Source organism: Euprymna scolopes, chromosome 8 (genome assembly GCF_053919585.1).
Source record: "Euprymna scolopes isolate OS-2025 chromosome 8, ASM5391958v1, whole genome shotgun sequence".
NCBI lineage: Eukaryota > Metazoa > Mollusca > Cephalopoda > Sepiida > Sepiolidae > Euprymna > Euprymna scolopes.
In genome coordinates this window covers 104,886,794-104,906,291 of record NC_136489.1, presented here as the reverse complement: position 1 = coordinate 104,906,291, position 19,498 = coordinate 104,886,794, and the positions used below count along the sequence as shown (strand labels likewise).

Genomic DNA, 19,498 nt, shown 5'->3' with positions numbered 1-19,498 from the left:
AGACATCGTTAAAAATGTAAGTAAAATGCTATACTATTTAAACTGGAACGATACCTTCTATGCATAACTGTCTTTAAAATAATCCGGAACCATAAATAGACAGTTATTATTTTTTTTATTTTTGTTCGGGAACTTTTGGGAAATAAAAGGGTTAATGATTTTAACTGATAAAGATTGAACAATAAAGGGAGATAATTCACATTAATTAATGTTTGCGATGATGATGACGCGTTTCATTAATTAATGTTTGCGATAATGATGACGTGACACCGTACGGACAAGCAAATTAATATATAGATAATAATAATAGTATTCCTTTGGAAATCATAAATGTCTCTCAGGAACAATATTATTAAGAAAAATGACTCTTTCTCTTTGGTGGAAACAATTGTCATTATCAGTTAAATATTTTTAAATAAATAAAATAAATGTGTCACCTTTTTATTCATTTCTTTCTCCATCAAAATTTCATTCTTTTTATTAATCAATAAATATTGTTTCTCTTTATGATAAAAATAATTATTAGCTAAATATTCTTCAAATCAATAAAACAAATGTTGTTTTTTGTCATGTATTTATTTAAAATGGTAGCATTTTAAGCAACAAGGCAACAAAATTTAACTTTGGTACCATTCATTTTAGAATAGATAAAGTCGATTGTTTTTTACCTTAAAGATACTAGATTAATCACTAATCTCCATATCTGGTTGCATCTTTTTAATGGGCGATTAAATATATATATATATATATATATATATATATATGTAAAAACACATTGAAAACATACCTTACTCTACTTCAATATTGAGCAATCTTGAATTAACCTCGTTTCATTTCACTGTTATATTACCCTTGAAAATAGCAACCTCAAATTCTAACTCAGTCACAATGTCACCTTTGACTCTATAGTCTGGTATTCAATATATATTCATATACATACATAATATATATATATATATATATATATATATATATATATATATATAAATATATATATATATATATATATATATATATATATATATATACATACATAATATATATATATATATATATATATACATACATAATATATATATATATATATTATATATATATATTTTATATTTAATGTATATGAAAACTGATAACATATTCAAGAACAGGAAATGCCTAAGTGTATGAGCATATAGATGATGCAAGAATTAAAATTATGTTCTACTGTGATGATTTTTAGTGATTCATGAAACTATTTCTTAATCCAACTACGAGTATAACCCTACTTTTACTTAAATTTAGTTCTTTTAAAAATAATTGTGAATTAACAATGATTATTCAATAATCCTTGGATTGACATAGATATGATGGCATGACTATAAAAATCCACATGTTTTTACAAAGTACTAACCGTCAAATTTAATTCCAGTCAGAATATTAGTTTACTAATTACAGTTATTTAAGTGAAGTTATTGCTGCAAATTTTAAAAGCAATGGAAAAATCTGAATTTCGTGTGTTGATAAAGCTTTGCTTTGATAAAAAAATCTACTGTTCAAGAAATGACATGATAAGTATTATTCCTGCTCTGCTACGTCAGAAACATGAGTTAAGACGCGGTTTTCTGACTTTAAATGCATACAAACACAAATGATGCTGAACACTTAGATCCAACAAATTCGGCAATTGTCTCTGAAAACATCAAAAACGTTCACAAACTCATTTTGGCCGATCATAAATTGAATTGTATGAGATAGTTGAAGAGTTGAACACATTAAAAGGCAGTCTCCATTATAGATATAAATTTGTTAATGAAAAAAATAGTAAAACAAAACCAATAATGCATTGACGATGTTATTTGCAACTGTTTGAGCACAACAAAATAATTTTTTGTTTCAATAGATGAAACATGGATTCACCAATTCACTACAAAGTCAAACCGACAATCAGCTGAGTAAATAACAATTAAAGGCTTCCAAAGCTACCAAAGACGAAAAGAACAAAAAGAACAGAGGCAAATTTTTATTGATTTCTTGAGAAAGGAGGATCCATCAATAGTGAATAATATATCTCATTGATACGTTAGAATAAGATAATTTCCTAAAAATTGACCACAAATGAAGATAAAAAAAGTATTCATGAATTGTATTTCGAATTGTTCCCATCCTATTCTCCAGATCTGATCTCAGCGGCTATAATATTCAAAAAAAAAAATTAAAGAAAAAGATATTTGGCTCCTATAAAGAAGTTATATCGTAAATTGAGGGGTATTTAAGATCAATGACAAATCGTTCTACAAAATTGGCATTTGATTGTTAGAGAAGCGTTTAAATCAATGTATTACATTTTAAAGAAACTCTCTCTCTCTCTCCCCCCCTCTCTCTCTCTCTCTCTCTCTCTATATATATATATATATATATATATATATATATATATATATATATATATATATATTCTGTGATAATTATTGGCGCATAAGGGATTGAATACCAGACTATAGAGTCAAAGGTGACATTGTGACTGAGTTAGAATTTGAGGTTGCTATTTTCAAGGGTAATATAACAGTGAAATAAAACGAGGTTAATTCAAGATTGCTCAATATTGAAGTAGAGTAAGGTATGTTTTCAATGTGTTTTTACATAAGCAGTAATGTGTTGCTACACAGTTATGAGTATGTTTCGATTTTTTTAGTATTTAGTAATAAGAGACCTCTTCAGGCAACAAAACTTATATTCAAAAGCCAAGCATCGTTGCCTGAAGAGGTCTGTAATTACTAAATACTAGAGGACCGAAACATACTAATGACTAATAGCAACACAAAAACACACACACACACACACACACACACACAGACACACACACACACACACACATATATATATATTTAGTAATTATGGAAATATATATGGCAATTAATCTACACAAAATGTTCCGTGTTTCATTCTTGTGAGAATATTCTGTGTAGATTAATTACCATATATATTTTCATAACTTACTACCTAGCTCTACCTATGTATTGAGCACTGTTTAGGTAAATACTGAAAATTTACGCATAAATTATATCTTTGTATATTAATTTATATGATTAAATGAAGTAATCATATATATATTTATATACACACACACACACACACACACACACACACACACATATATATATATATATATATATATATATATATATATATATATATATATATATATACAGTACCGGCAAAAAGAAAGTCTGCACTTGTAATTGTTTCAAAACTGCAAATTTAAGCTAAATTTGATGTAACTGTTTAAACAACCTATACTTCATTTGATTCGCTTTTTTATTCCTCTATAATTTTACTTGTTCATATTTAACTTTTTATTGAAATATTCTAGCGTCCACGTCAATTTTAAAAAAATAACTTCAAATTGAGGTGGCAAAAAGAAAGTCCACAGCAAAAATTTAATTAAAACCAGCTTAAATTATCGCCCCTAAATCAGTTTAAAATATCCACCAACAGGCAACAAAGCATCTCTAATAGTAATTGTTGTTGTTCCAGGTTATACAACGTAACATTTAGTCCATATGCTACGACTTTCTCTTAGTGATTGTCAGGAGCTCATTAATCTCCACCTTTCTGTGGAAATCGAGAAATCGGCCGCAGATTGAAATGTGATGAGAAAACAGAACGAAGGACTGTGCAGAAGCACCAAAACACCGGCAGTGTTCACGATGCCTCTAAATCTGGTAGTACTAGAGTTTCTTCTAACAGGGAAGACAATGCTATCAAGATCCGCAGCCTAAGAAACAGATTTGAAACGGCTCCCCAAATCTAACAGTGCAATCCTTTTAAAAAGTGCTCTTTTTCTACTGTCAAGAACAGATTAAAGGAATTTAATTTGCGAGGATATATTGCAAGACGCAAGCCAATAATTTCTGTAAAGAACAGTCTGGATTTCGTCAGATGCAATGAAGATCATGACTCTTCATATTGGTCAAAAGTGCTTTTTAGCGACGAAAGCAAGTTCAATAGGCTAGGCAGTGATGGTAAGGAAGATGAAGAATTTAATCCTAGGTGTCAATTTCAACACTGCAAGGTGGTGGAGATTCAGTTTTGGTGTGGGGTATTATTAGTACCAATGGTCCAAGGTTGCAAGGTCGAATTAATTCGACCAATGACCTTAATATGTTGACTGAGTATTTTTCTACCTTACTTTGATCGGAATTTGGATGATAATTCCATCTTTATGCCGGATAATGTTCCCATTCACACAGTTGGCAATGTCAAGAGGTTTCTAGCAGAGCATGATATTCCGTGTTTGGATAGGCCTATACAATCTCCAGACCTCAATCCTATCGAAAAGGTATGTCATTACATCAAGCAAACAACTATGCAATGATAAAATTTCAAATTTGGTAGAATTTTGGACAAAAATTTTTTAAAAAGTGGCATGCCCTTTCCCCGGAGTATTGCTGCAGTCTAATTCAAGGAATTCCCGAAAGATTGCAGGCTGTCAAATTGCAGAAAGGGCTATGCTACTAAATATTAACTAGTTCATTGTGTTCCTGTTGTATTTGTGTTGCATTAATGTCCTAAAGTTACATTTAAATAACAATTTTCCATTGTGCGGACTTTGTTTTTTGCCTCCTCAATTTGAAGTTATTTTTTTAAATTGACGTGAACCCTAGAATATTTCAATTAAAAGTCAAATATGAACAGGTAAAATTATAGAAGAATAAAAGGCGAATCAAATTAGGTATAGGCAATTTAAACAGTTACATTAAATTTAGCTTAAATTTGTAGTTTGGAAAAACTTATAAGTGCAGACTTTCTTTTTGCCAGCACTCTCTCTCTCTCTCTCTCTCTCTCTCTCTCTCTCTATATATATATATATATATATATATATATATATATATATATATATATATATATATATATATATATATATATAAACTTAGACAAGGAAAATATAAATATAACTATCATATATGTAGTAATATCATGGAACTATTTTCATATGTGCAATAACTGTAACCAATTCACATAGAAATGTTGAAAACTGTCTCCGGTGCTTAAACATGCATTAAACAACACGCGCGTCTCTTCTTATGTTAAATAAATCTTTAATCAAATAACAATGTCTCCGTTATAATTTACCATGCCTCGATAAAACAACATTATTATATAGTGTCTGCTTGATATTTAAAAAAAATTCTACAACACACTGAGTTTCAACCTTAGCATACTCACAGAAAAAAATTGAAGTCTGAGAATCTGTTTAGATTCAATACACTCGAATACAATACTCAAAAGACAACATCATGCAACTCCTACAGTAAAAACACTAACACACCATTTTGCATATGACAAGCTATATTCTAAACTTGATTCTAAAGCTGGTTATTGTTCGATAAACCTCGACAACGAATCTCAACTATTAATAACATTCTAATCTCTTTATGGTGGATATTGTTTTTAGAGATTACTACTTGGATTAAGTGTATCACATGACATTTTCCAAATGAAGAGGGACTAGATACTTAAACAAGCTAATGGTGCGATAGGAATCACTTACAACGTTGTTACCTATAGTAAAACAGAGGAAGAACACAACAAAATTCTGTGTAGGTTCATGCAGTTAGCTGTTAATAATGGTCTTATGTTTACTTCAACAAAATGCGAAATTCAGTCAAAAAGCATATCTTTCTTCAGGATGACGGTGTCAATCCAGACCTAGAAAAGCTCTAAGACCTACAAAACATGCCTTACCCAATTCGTGTAAATGAGCTACAAGAATTCTTAAGCATTATCACACACTTATCACCGTTCATTCCTAACCTGGTTGTCAAGACACCGGAGGACTGTTAAAGGAGGACACAATTCTTTTAGGAAGAGCACCACAAGGAATGTTTTGAAAATCCCCAAACAATAATCAGCTAAGACTCTATACTAACATAGCTTAACACAGCTGAAATACCAGTACTAGAAACCGATGCAAGTTTGAAATGACTTGGATGTGCATTAATGCAAAACAAAAAAATCATTGCGTCAAAGTCTCTAACAAATGCTGAAAAGTGGTACGCATGCATAGAGAGGGAACTTCTTGTGATTGTATTTGGTGCCCAAAGATTATGTACCTATCTATATGAACGTAAATTTAAAGTACTCACTGACTATAAACCATTCGCCATGATACTATAGAAGTCACTAACTAGTGCATCTCCTAAACTACAAGATGATCAAGTTACAGGGATACCACATGCAAATAGGGTGCATACCAGGACAGGAAATGATTCTAGCTGACACTAAGAGACATCTTTCTAACTCGAGAAACACTGATACGATTGACCAAGATTTTAGAGTCGATTTGGGGAAATTCAGGTGTGAGTGTCTAAATGATATAAGAAAGGAAATAAATGGTGATCTCATATTCGTTCAACTATAGAAAATCATAACAATAGGATTGCCAGACTCGATTAAGAAGATACCACCAGCAATACAGTCATACTGGTCATACAGAAATGAACTATTTGTCAATAATGGTATCATCATAAACTAGTCAACGATCATTATTATTATTATTTTTGACCAGCTGCATTGCAGCCATCAAAATGTTAATGTATCACATCTTCAAGCCAGAAATACTGTACACTGGAATAAGATTAATGCTGATGTAGAAATGTTTTATATGTTAAGAAAACCTTCCAGTACAACCAAAGGCAACTTTGCAGCCACATGACATCCCCAGTAGAGCATATTAAGTTGTTGGCATTGATTTGTATCACTGTAATGATCAAGAATACATAATATTTGTGATTATTCCAGCAAATTTCCAATTATACAGAAAATGAGTAGCCTGACTACAAGCAATATGATCATCTCAGCAATGAAACAGATTTTTCTCTGAACATGGTATTTCCACCAAAGTTGTTAGTGACAATAGACCACAATATTCCAGTGAAGCATTCAAAGAATTTACTCAGCAATAGCAATTCGATCACATAACATCATATCTAAAGTTCCCAAGAGCGAATGGTTTTATTGAATGATAAACAGTCAAAAAAACATTAAATCAAAGCAAGCCTGAAGAGATCATAACTTATCAATGTTATGCCTACCAACAACAACAAAAATTGACCACAAACTTTCAAGCCCAACTGAAAGTTTTAACAATGAGATTATGGGATCGAACATAATTGCAAAAATTCCAAACCCAGAATTTCCCGAAAAGAATTTCCCTGAATCACATCCATGAACAACTAGAACATAGATAATATATGCAGAAAATGTATCATAACAGAACATTTCATGATTTACCAGCACTTGATCGAATTGCTGGACAATATGTACATACACTGGATAATTGCTGCACAATATGTACATACACTGGATAACCAAACAGAGAGATGGAAACGAGCAATGGTCCTGAGTAAATGTGCAGAACCGAAATCATACATCTTTCAGCTACCAAATGGATCTTAAAATGACAAAACAGAATCCAAATAAAAGCAAATGAAACATCCATTCATAAATGTTCATTTCAATGATCACATCACCTCATCACAAACTGGACACACTAACACAAACAATATTTCACATCAATTAACCCCAAAACAATCAACATATAACATAACAAGAACTGGTCATGAAATATATATGCCAAAAAAAATATAAGCAACAAAGATACTACTACGTTTCAGAATTTTTTAGATGAGGATTGCTTATTCATATTATTTGGATTCTTCGGTTTATTGTTCTCATCCTGAGTGTCATTTTCACAACGTTTTGGTCGATGTAACCTCCGACCTTCTTCAGATGTATCTTGTCGAACTCAGGAATCTTTTTTGTCCGACTTGGAAAATCTGCACGGAATTTCTTTATTGAATTCATTGGGAGAAACATGCTCTCGTTCCCTCAGTCATGACTAGATAGTGATCCTAAGTAATCAGTAATTGTATTTTCGGTTGCCTACATATACGCAATAATTGTAATATCTTGGAATGAGGAAAACAGTCTTGGGTGCTAAGGCAACACACACATCTCTTATGCATGCATCTTAAATAAATATTTAATCATATATCGATGCCTGTTACAATTTACCACACCTCGATAAAACAACATTATTGCAACACACACACACACACATATATATATATATATATATATATATATATATATATATACATATATAAATCAAATGCAACCAAACTTCATATTAAATAGAAAAAGCCATAAAAATATTTTACACGGATACATACCCCCAATTGATTATAATGATAAAATTAGACTCATTACTTACTATAAGAAATTTAAAACCCAAAATCTTGTACTAAAAAGAAACTCCTCCCCAACTCATAAGACATTAAAAAAAAACAATGTTATTTATAAGTTTAAATGCCCTTTGAAAGAATGTAACTCTTATAATAACAACTCTATATAGCTACATTGGTTTTACAATCACTACATGTTACCTCACCATGCAACTTCTTAATAACACAAAAATAATACATTCTGAAACCAATTAAAAAAATGAATACTCAAAGTATCTTTACTAAAGCTCAGTCATTTACAATTAATAACATTATGTATGAAACCAGTTTCATTTTTTGCATTGTTGTTCAACCTCTATGAGGATGAGTCAGTTAACTGTGGTAAGCTGACCAGACACTAGAAGGGCAAGCATTTATCTTAGGTACCTTTTCTAACCCTCTCCCTCGTTTGTGATTGCAACCGCCAGTGTTCACCTACACTTATTGTTTTTGTCACATTCCCATTGCCGCAAGACTTGAAGGGTGTGTGTAGATAGATCGGTAATCGGTAATGATTTGCAAAACTGATCTGTGCGTGAAGATTTTATAGTGTCCTCACTACAAAATGCCGGTGCACAGGGGCAATCCCACTCTCTTGGCCTGGGAAGTCTTGATCCAGTGGCACAAAGAACCATTATGACGAGAGACTGCCAGGCTGTAGTGGATGTCCAGGAATTCTTTGGGCACCGCATCCTACTCAAAGCGCTCCAACGACACTTGCTGCCACCACCTTCACAATTGTTGGATCTGCTTGATCCGCCGGGAGTCAGGCTTCGCATGCAGTAGGGCTGATGAAGCCCAATTCTAACTCACTGAAGGTTTGAGGCCCATCGACTACCCTCACCTGGTTTAGCAAGCTCGCCAAATCTAGTACCCAGGGTGTGGCCACTGTTGCATGCGACAGCTACGGGGAGCCACAGGTGAGATCTGAGTGCCAGGTGAGGTTTAGTGGCAGACGAGCTGTCCTAAAAAAGAACATGGCGAGCTCTCTTAACAAAGATACTAACCACTTACTGAACACCTCAAACACACCAGTAACAACATTTAAAAAGCTTAACGTAATTCAATTTTATTCTGTGACGCTAATCCCGGTATTACAGAATTTAAATTTTTAACGTCTTTCCTGGAACAGTTTGAGACTGTTCTTTTGGCAACAAATTCACGTGTGCTTTTCTCGGCTATGTTTTAAAATTCTTTTCATTTCTTGAACTTTCTGTTAATTTGCTTTTTGAAAGTGAAATGACAAATAATAAAAATAACGTTCGTGATACATATGAAACGTACATTATTTTTTTTTTTTAATACAAAAAAGATCATTAGAAAAATTGAACAACTGAAAAGGATATAATTATGCAAAAAAATTTATTCTTTTTAACAGCGTTTGCTTTTATGCATGCATATATATATATACACACACACACATATAGTCATCCACATACAGTACAGTTTCCTTGTATAACAACTCATCAGTGTGGCTAGACTAGCACCTTTCCCTAGCTGTGGATCGAACCTACAACTATCGCATTAACAGTCAGCAGTTCTAACCACAGGACTATGGATCGGTGCCTACAAATGATTTATCAAATGCCTATTAAATAAGCATTTGTCCATCGCTTAACAGTGCTCGAGCTACTACTTTGTTTACAAACAGACACACAGCGAGTTTCAAACATTGAGTATTTTATTAAAAATATATTAAAATAAAATAAAAATGCAATTTAAATTCCTAGGATTACAAAGTATCAATTTATCACAGACTTAGAATTTAGACAAGCTGATTTTCTGCAAAGAAACCCACAATTCCAAAAGGCGATTTAATATATAACAGTGGAGAAAAAAATCTTAATTTAAATTGTAAACAAGAAAATGGAGATAATCAGCTGTTTATCATGAAACTGTTTCGAAAATTTAAAAATAGAACAGCTGTTTAATACATGGCTCTGCAGTGAAAAATATCACTTCCTTATTAAGAAATGTAGATAGAATCCAGTTACTATTTTACTAATATATAAATGAAAGATACTATGTGTGTATGTGTGTGTGTGTGTGTGTGTGTGTGTGTGTGTGTGTGTGTGTGTGTGTGTGTGTGTGTGTGTGTGTGTGTGTGTGTGTACATTAATAATAAGAAGAAGTACATAATAATAAGAAGAATAAGAAATACTCTTTTAAGAACTATTCAGTGATATGGTTAATAACATATAAAATTATATGGGAACAAAGATGCATTAAAAAACAAAAAACAATGTAAATACCTTTAGTACCAGACAGGTAAATAGATAAGAGGAAAGGAATCTAGCCATACAAATCTAAAAGACCAATATATATCTACTATTATATTAAAGGTAATTGTGTGTGTCTGAGTTCTTTCCTCATAGATTTTGAAATGGGTGAGGCTATCTGTTGCAAATTTCACACAAAGGCAATTTATAGTTTTGGTAATGTTCTTAAATATGTTTTGTACAGAAATTCATCCGATTAAGTATCGAAAATCGAAAAAATTCGATCTTAAAAATAGTCTTTGTTCCCTTATAGATAAAAAAGATTTTTTGCAGGGGAATATTTTATGTTACACCAGTGTAACCTTTACCGGTGTAACATAAAACATTCCCCTGTAAAAATTCTTTTATCAAGAGAAAAAAGACTATTTTTCAGATCGTTAAGCCCAATATCAGCTAACGTAATTTCATGAACGACATTATCATTATTATTTTTTAATTTTTTTTTTTTTTTTTGCGAATTAGTCCAATTTTTTGCGAATTGATCCACGTTTTTATTTTAGAATTGATTTTAATACAATTCACTTATGATATTTCTAAACACACAATAATGAATCTATATTTAATCGTCTTTTGTACGATGTATAATTTTATGATAACCATATTGATAAATTTACCAAATAAAGGAAGAAATGTTTTCTTTTTTCAAACCAGGAGGAAAATGCATCCCAAAAGAGGATTGTCCGTGTTTAGAAGATGGCAAACTTTATCCAGCAGATACTGTCATCATTATACATAACTGTAAGAATTGGTAAGTTATTCATGTAGCTTTGGTGTGTTTGCTATTTTCCTTAAACGATAACATTTTTTTTCTATGACAAATGTTTTTTTTCTTTATCTTCTATACGTGTATATTATTTTCACAGAAATCGCTCCAGACAAAGCATGAAGATACTTATTATAAAGAGTTGAAAATACTACTTGCAAGACAAAAAACAGTCAATAATATAAAGATATAATGAAAAGATTCCTATAAATATAGGTTTGAAAACTGATTTCTGCTGGGCAACATTTTTATTATAAAGATCTAGCATGCATAATGTGCATGGCACTGTGCTGTTATTCCTACATATTGAATAAATAAACCCTAACCTTGTAACATAATCAAATGTACAATATGTCTTGAGCTGGCATTTCCACATATGTCAACAAAACAATGAAAAAATATTAGCAAAGAAGTATAAAAGCTGTGGAGCTCAAAATAATGATCTGAATGATATGATAGGCAGGAGCTCCTTTGATAACCAACATAAGATACCAGCATCCAGCGACTGTTGGCCTTCTTTATATCAGGTAATAGAATATAACATCACATACAGATAAAACAATATCTTCTTCACAGAGCCACAAAAATCATGCCTCAAGATCATCAGGCCTAAATAAAGTCCTTTTCCATAACCGTTGATATTCAGTATACAGTATGCAATTAGTTATTACTTTTCGCCAATCTGATATTATGTTTCGTAAATTTTTATATGAGGGTTGATGATTTGTATTCTTTAGGAAGTAATTTGCTCTCGGATCATGAGTCATGACTGGATAGAAGTCTTGAGTAAATCGTAATTGTATCACCTGTACTGCTGACTCATGGCCCAACATGGATTACATAAAGATATATGTTTGTAATTCCGTACAGGTTTCCGAGTTCAACAAGTCGTACCTGAAGAATATTAGAGATAATACAGTCCTAGTCAAAATCATAAGACCACTTAAGAAAGTAAACGTTTACGCATATTATCGAATTTTTTATCAAACAAATGGTTGAAACCATTGCCAAAAGGGAAAATATGATGGAAAAAATGAAATCTGCTTCATTCGAAATCTTAACCCTGATCTAATAATTATTTTTTAAAAAACAAAAATTTTCACCTGGTCAAAATCATAAGACCACTTATAATTTATCTAACAAAAGGCAATTATAAATTACTAAAAAGGGTCTCAGTATTTAGTATAGCCTCCATTATTACGAATTACTTCAAAAATTCTCTTCGGCATGCTTGCGACTAAGTTTTTTATCAGTTGTGAAGGAATTTTATCCCATGTACTGAAAACTGAATCAGAAAGTTCCTTTATCGAATCATACTGGGTTCTATCCTTGAACACTTCTTTTGCCATCCATCCCCAAAGATTTTCAATGGGATTGAGGTCCGGAGAACATGCTGGATGATCTAACAATTCTATATTATTTGAAGAAAAGTATTCTTGTGCTTGTCGAGAAGTGTATATCGCAGTGTTGTCTTGCTGGAAAATCCAATTTCTTCCACACAGACGTGGACCTTCAGTCCTGATAGAAGCATTTTCGAGCATTGAAATGTACTTCAATGATGTTTGCCGGCCTTTCATTACTTGCAACTTTAGGGTTCCAGCTGACGAGAAAGCACCCCAGATCATTAAAGACCCTCCTGCACTATGCCGAGTTGAAAAAGTCTCTTTGCGCAAATTTTTATCATGCCAATAGTGTTGAAATCCATCTGGACCATCTAGATTAAACTTTTTCTCATCGGAGAAAATTACATTTTCCCACTTCTCTTCATCCCAAGTCTGGTATTTGGCGGTATATTTAAGTCGGTTAGTTTTGTGCTGTTCAAGAAGACGTGGTTTCTGCAGTCGCTTTAAATGATTGAAACCCTTCATTTTCAGATGCCTTCTAATGGTTTTAGGGCTACATTCTGCTGCTGTTTGGCTTTTCAATCGACTTGAGCTCATAATGGAGTTTTATTTTTTAAACTTCTTCTGATACAGCGATCCAGTGATGGGGTTATTTTTTTTTTATTTTTTTTTTTTTGGTCGACCTGGATTCTTTTTGTGCCCATATTGATCTGGATTTCTTAAAAAATTTGTGATGACCGTTTTGCTAGGATTCACTTCGTTTGCAATGGATCTATAGGAGAGTCCACCCCTATTAAGCTCAAAGATCCTTCCTCTCTCAAAACTCTGATAATGGTTTCCCTTTTGCCATTTATAATTTAATAAGATGATTTTTATCCACTAACAAGTTGCTTTTAGTAACATAGAAAGCTTTTCGTATTCATTTTTTCAAAACTAGCCGATTTTATTAAAGTGGTCTTATGATTTTGACCAGGTGAAAATGTTTGTTTTTTAAAAAATAATTATTAGATCAGGGTTAAGGTTTCAAATGAAGCAGATTTCATTTTTTTCCATCATATTTTCCCTTTTGGCAATGATTTCAACCATTTGTTTGATTAAAAATTCGATAATATGCGTAAACGCGTACTTTCTTAAGTGGTCTTATGATTTTGACCAGGACTGTATCTGCCGAAATGTTGTGAGAATGACAATTAAAATTTGAATAGTTGTGCAAATAATCAAAATAATCCAAAGTTTCATTCAGTATGTTATTCTAATTGAAAGAAAACTGCTTTTTTTATTTTCATGAATATAGCATACATTTGGAGAAGGTTAAAAAAATGTATTGGTTAACGTAATTTTTTAACTCGTGTATAATTACTTTAAGATATTTCGTAATTTTCACTATAAAATATTATTTCATATCTGAAATTTCTTTTTCTACTTCTTTTTAAATTTCATTAGTTGTGAATGTTAATGACAACTTCATAAATTGAATCATTTGATTAATTTTGTTCTTAAATGCTAATCTGATCTTATTTTGAATTTATACCACTTAGTACTTGCAAGTCTGGGTCTTTGGCTTGTGTTACCTGTGAGTGCACCGACGAGGAATTCCAATGTGATGATGGACATTGTATCAATAAAACACAGCTTTGTGACGGTGTTTATGATTGTTATTCGGGAATGGATGAATTCAATTGCCGTAAGCATAAGAGTTTTATTTTTCATTTTTATTTTTATTTTTATACTAATATTTTTTTAAAAAGCCAAAAGCCACCTGATAGTAAGAGTGAATAGAATCGTCAGTTCCATGGTAAAATATACTATGAGAGGATTTGAAACGATGTGTAGAAAGAGGAGAATTTGATGATTTAAAATGATTGCTTGAAAAATATATGTTGGCATTGGACCTGGAAACGATCATATTATAGTGAGCAGAGAATCAATCCCGTCGTATTATATTTCACAGATGTGAAATTCTTGGAAAGAGACTCTGTTCATTGAAGTTCAGTTTGAATTTGGGTACACAGAGAAAGGCAACAATATTTGCATTGGTGGTAATTAAACAAGTTTTTGCTATGAATGCTTTACCCGGCGATTCAAAGATTGAAGCTCAGTCGAGGATATACAATGAATATAAATATAGAGCAGAGAAATACTAACAACTTCTCTTCTTTATGGAAGAGAAGAGATCATCCTCCATTAGATTGCAAAGTCGATTTTGTATACTGTCAAAGAAAGAAATAATGTTCTGAGTTGCACTTCTTCAGATATGGCAATATATATCTAACTCTTATATAGGTAGAAACATTTTTTAAAATAATGGAAATTGCTCTAGACATGATATGAAGCCACTTGATGTAAGAAGCTAAGAAATGCCACTTCATGGTTTAAAACTAACCAACATTATAAGTATTGAACGGATAGATTCCAATCCAGAAATATTGCTCATGATTAACTAAAGGACAAAATAAGGAAAGCGAGTTATGATGCTGCTGAAAGTTAAACCAAGTTCCACTTTTCCATTTAATCAGTAGTAAGGTACTTAGAATGACTCAATTTTTTCAATGGACGGTACAATCAGATTTGATGTGCATCTTCTGTTTCAGATCTGGAGTTAAAGTCAGTCCCAATAGTTTATCAAGGCAAGGGGTTTTATTATGGGGAGACATTTACTTCAACTGAGTCCTAACGTGGATTCGAGCATTAGTAAAAGGAAAAAAAGGTTTGTTTTGAGGTGTTGAAAGCAACAAGTCACATTAACTCATTGCATAACGTGTTCATGGTCGAAAGAGAAGAAATCAGAAAGATCTTGATTAAAAATGCTTATAGAAATATTGCACAGAGAGTTATATCGCCTGCATACATATCAACGAATTATATCAGAATATGATTTTGAATATCATTTATGAAAGAAAGTGGGTCCGGAATATATCCTTGAGTCATGTCGGCGTTGTTGCATTGTAATTTTGTGCTTGAGATTTCAATCTTCGATTGGTGCATCCACTTCTAGTCTCTCGCTCCTGGACAAGGTTCAAAAGAGAGTCGACAACCTGATAGGTCCTGAACTGTCATCTAGGCTTCAGCCTCTGTCCCATCGACGAAATGTTGCATCCCTCTATCTGTTCTACAAGTATTTTAATGTTGGATGCTCTGACGAACTGCAAGCCCTTGTACCCCCTCGACGTAAATACCCCTGACAAACCCAACAAGCTGCAAAATCTCACCGCTACACAGTAGAGATCCCTAGATGTAAGAAGGTCTTTTACTCTAATAGTTTCTTCCCCAGAACTGCTAGACTTTGGAATGCTCTTCTGGGTTCCTGCTTTCCCAACTGTACTGACATGCAAAAGTTCAAGTGTAATGTTAACAGAAATCTTGCTGCTCAACTCCCTATACAGCAACCCTGCAACTTATGGCCCCGATAGTAGCCCTCTACATCAAAGTGGTACTGTGCCTGTTTGGTTGTGAAAATGGAATTAAAATAAAATCTCCAGCATTTTAAAAACTAGGCAGACTGAAAATTATTCTAAGGAGAAAGCAGCTCTCCCTTAAGCAGTGATTGAACAGCTATGTTAGGATATGAGATAGTTCTGGCTGCATATTTTCATACACAATGCCTGAAATGTTGTCAGGAGCCGTTGCTTTGTTAGCATCAAGGTTCTTGATAAGTTGGATATCATCCTAAACAAATATATGGAGGTTGTTTAGAGTATTTTTAGTCAATTTAATAAATTATTTTATTTTTCAGTTTAATATTCTATTAAATTAAATGTCCCAAAATACAATAGTGAAATGAAATGTGGTATGTAAAATTTTGTCGATGCCAAACAAGATTAGACTGCTGCCACCTTGTGTGTGAGCGACTAGAAGGCAAACTTTTCTTCCCCATTGAAATGCAGTTCATAAATATGGTGTTCTATTTAGTTATCATAAGTGAAATTAGTAGGGGAAAATAGAATACATAATAAAGATTTTCTCACTTGATAACAGTTATGTTTTTCTATTTCTTTTCTGATCCATCTTTATTTGTCTCAGTTAATAAAAGTAGACCAAATTTCGACACCCTTTTTATTGGTCAAACTACATGAAAACTGAGAAAACCAAGAATCACAAGCCCAAAAGGAAATGACCAGAAAAGAACCGAAAAGACATTTATCGTTCAAAATGCTAAGCTGTTATCGACGATATAAAAGTATTGGTAAATAAATATATGTGCTATATACTAAAATAAAAATATTTATTGAATTAGAAGACAATAAAAACAAATATTGAAATAATGAGATGTATTTTATAAGGCACTTTGCATATTAATTAACCTTCCGATGACGATCGCATATACTTAATGAGTATATTATAAAACTATTAATTTTCTATCATGAATATGGATTTTGTGTTTTAATCTGACAGTGCGATAAATTGTTCAACTTTATAAATTAACTTAATTAATAATTAACTACTTATGATTGGAACTGATATATATTTTGCTCATAGATCCAAGTGTGCTTTTCCATCGACCGAAAGTTTTAATCTTAAAGTATTTCAACATAATCTTCAGCTCATTTTCATCTTGTAAACTCCTATCTAATAATCGCCTTATGTTTTACTTCTTTTAAGGCGTACAGTATTATATTATAAATACCAAATATGATTTCATATTTGACTAGCAGAGTCTGTGCACATGCGTCGCTTGTGAAAAAAAATTATGAAGCATCCAAGAAACCCCATTTCCACTTTTGAAACATTTTTACTCGACTTTTAGCTATCTGTGTGTATTAATCATGGTTTCATTTAATTATTAAATGTATTCGTATTGTTTCATAATTAAGAAAGACCATCCTCGCAGTATCGTATATAAGTAGAGGCGATGATTTTTTCTGTGTTTAAATGAGGTGCCAATAGCGTCTACACGCAATTATTGGAATATTAGTATTATTTTATAACTTAGAATGTGCATATGTGAATCAATGTACGTTTCTATGATAACTGGCCTACTGTCTCGTACAATGTGACAAATACACAATACTGTGGTAACTGACAAATAAGAACTCGGATTTGATCATGATAAGGAGCATGAGAGTAAGGTTTATCCGCAAGGGGAGTAGCTGCTATAACGATCAATATGAATTTTTTCATTTTTCTCAACACATAGATCAAGAACAGAAACAGTCATGCATATTACATAATGTTTATTAAATATCTAAAACAAATAATTTTAGAGGACGTTTTGTTATTTATATTCTAAGAACGTCATTAGAAAGAAGATTGTGTATAATTCTGTATCATGTATCTTTAAAAAAAGTGTGTATTAGTATTGTATTAAATTGATTTTAGATGTAATGATTATTATGATATGAACGGATAGCAGGCATAATGCGAAAAAAATAAAGCTTAACTAGATTTCTGTCATATTTCTTAAACTATTTTGGATCTAAGAATGAAGACTTATTCTTGTGAGTCACTCCCACTCACAAACTGAAATTAGTATGCAAAGAGAAAACGGCTGAGAGCAAATTCGAACAAACCTAAATTGTTTTGGATAAACACATCCATAATTGGGCTAAAGTGCATACAAAGCCGAATTCTATATGCAGATTCTATTTATTATAGCAAATCTCACTTTATTGTACATATAAGATAATAAGATAAATTTATCTTTATCTTTAGGGAGAATTATTATTTTTTAATAATAAAAAATGTATCCCAAAATAATTATAAGTTATAACTCAGATATTAAATTTAAAGTACAAGATGCGAAAAGGCATAATAATTAAATGAATAAATGTTGCCAATCTTAATTATGTATTCCTTGTAACTTTCACTATGGTGAAGATTCGGCTAAAATTTACCAACAACTTACAGATCTAACTTTATATAAATAGAGATTTATATTTGTTAAAATCTCCCCATCACTTTCAGTTTCAACCACAACATACATGACGGTTATCAGTACAACCCTGACACCTGAAATATCAAGCACAGGTAAGTAATAGAAACTTATTTCAGAAAAAATATATTTGAGGCCAAGTGAAAATGTATCTAATTTTTTCCTTTTTAATTTTACAATTCATCATTAATACTAAAAGTGATTAAAATTCGAAATTTAAATCATAAATGACAATAAATTGTTAGTTTCAATGCCTCTGTTCAGTCTCAAAGACAAACGATACCCCCTGTAGAGGCAGCTGTGCATGTAATTGTGAGGCACGTGTTGTGTAATCTCCAACCACACCTCTCCTGAATCGAGAGTCCAGTGGCAAGGTGAAGTCCAGGACGACTGGAAACAATGCCGAGATAAGCAGAGAGCACATACAACACCTGGAAGTTCCAAATAGTCACCCATTTAGTACTGACCAGGTTCAACATTGCTTAACTTTGATGATCTAGCAGAAACTGGTGTGGCAATGTGATTATGCCATATTGTTAGATTTCATACTTAATAATTGACAGCATTAACTGCCAATGATTTTTATATAATACTAATATGTTCTACATAATTTTGAACAAATTTTATCAATTCAATGAAAAATATAAATAAAATATTCAGCAACGTTCCTTTTTTGAAAAATTAGGAGTACTCTTCCTGGCGTTACTAAAGAGAGAATTAGGAATTAAAAAAATGGCGTTACCAGTTCTGAACCTCACATTACTTGGTGAAACGATAAAAGTGTCGACCTAAAGAAAAAAGCACTACAATTTTATTTTTAAATTTTTATTGTAAAAATCAATCAGATTATGTTGTAAAGCAGACATCTAATCAATGTAGTCGCCTTTAGCCTCAATTACCACCTCGATACAGGTTCAGAACTGGGAGCATGTGTTTTCCACAAGCGCTGGCGGGAGTTTGGTGAATACTCGGCGGATGGCGGCGAG

The 19,498-nt window shown here is 32.1% G+C and overlaps 1 protein-coding gene across 1 annotated transcript in view; it reads left to right on the top strand.

Annotated features, from left to right (window-relative positions):
• LOC145283928 (SCO-spondin-like) overlaps positions 1 to 19,498 on the top strand; it is a 157,633-nt gene that overhangs the window by 79,185 nt on the left and 58,950 nt on the right. Inside the window, exons 21-23 of the mRNA XM_080133028.1 lie at positions 11,189 to 11,285; positions 14,182 to 14,327; positions 18,545 to 18,607. Coding sequence (XP_079989154.1) covers positions 11,189 to 11,285; positions 14,182 to 14,327; positions 18,545 to 18,607 — 306 coding nt within the window. The remainder of the gene's footprint in view (positions 1 to 11,188; positions 11,286 to 14,181; positions 14,328 to 18,544; positions 18,608 to 19,498) is intronic.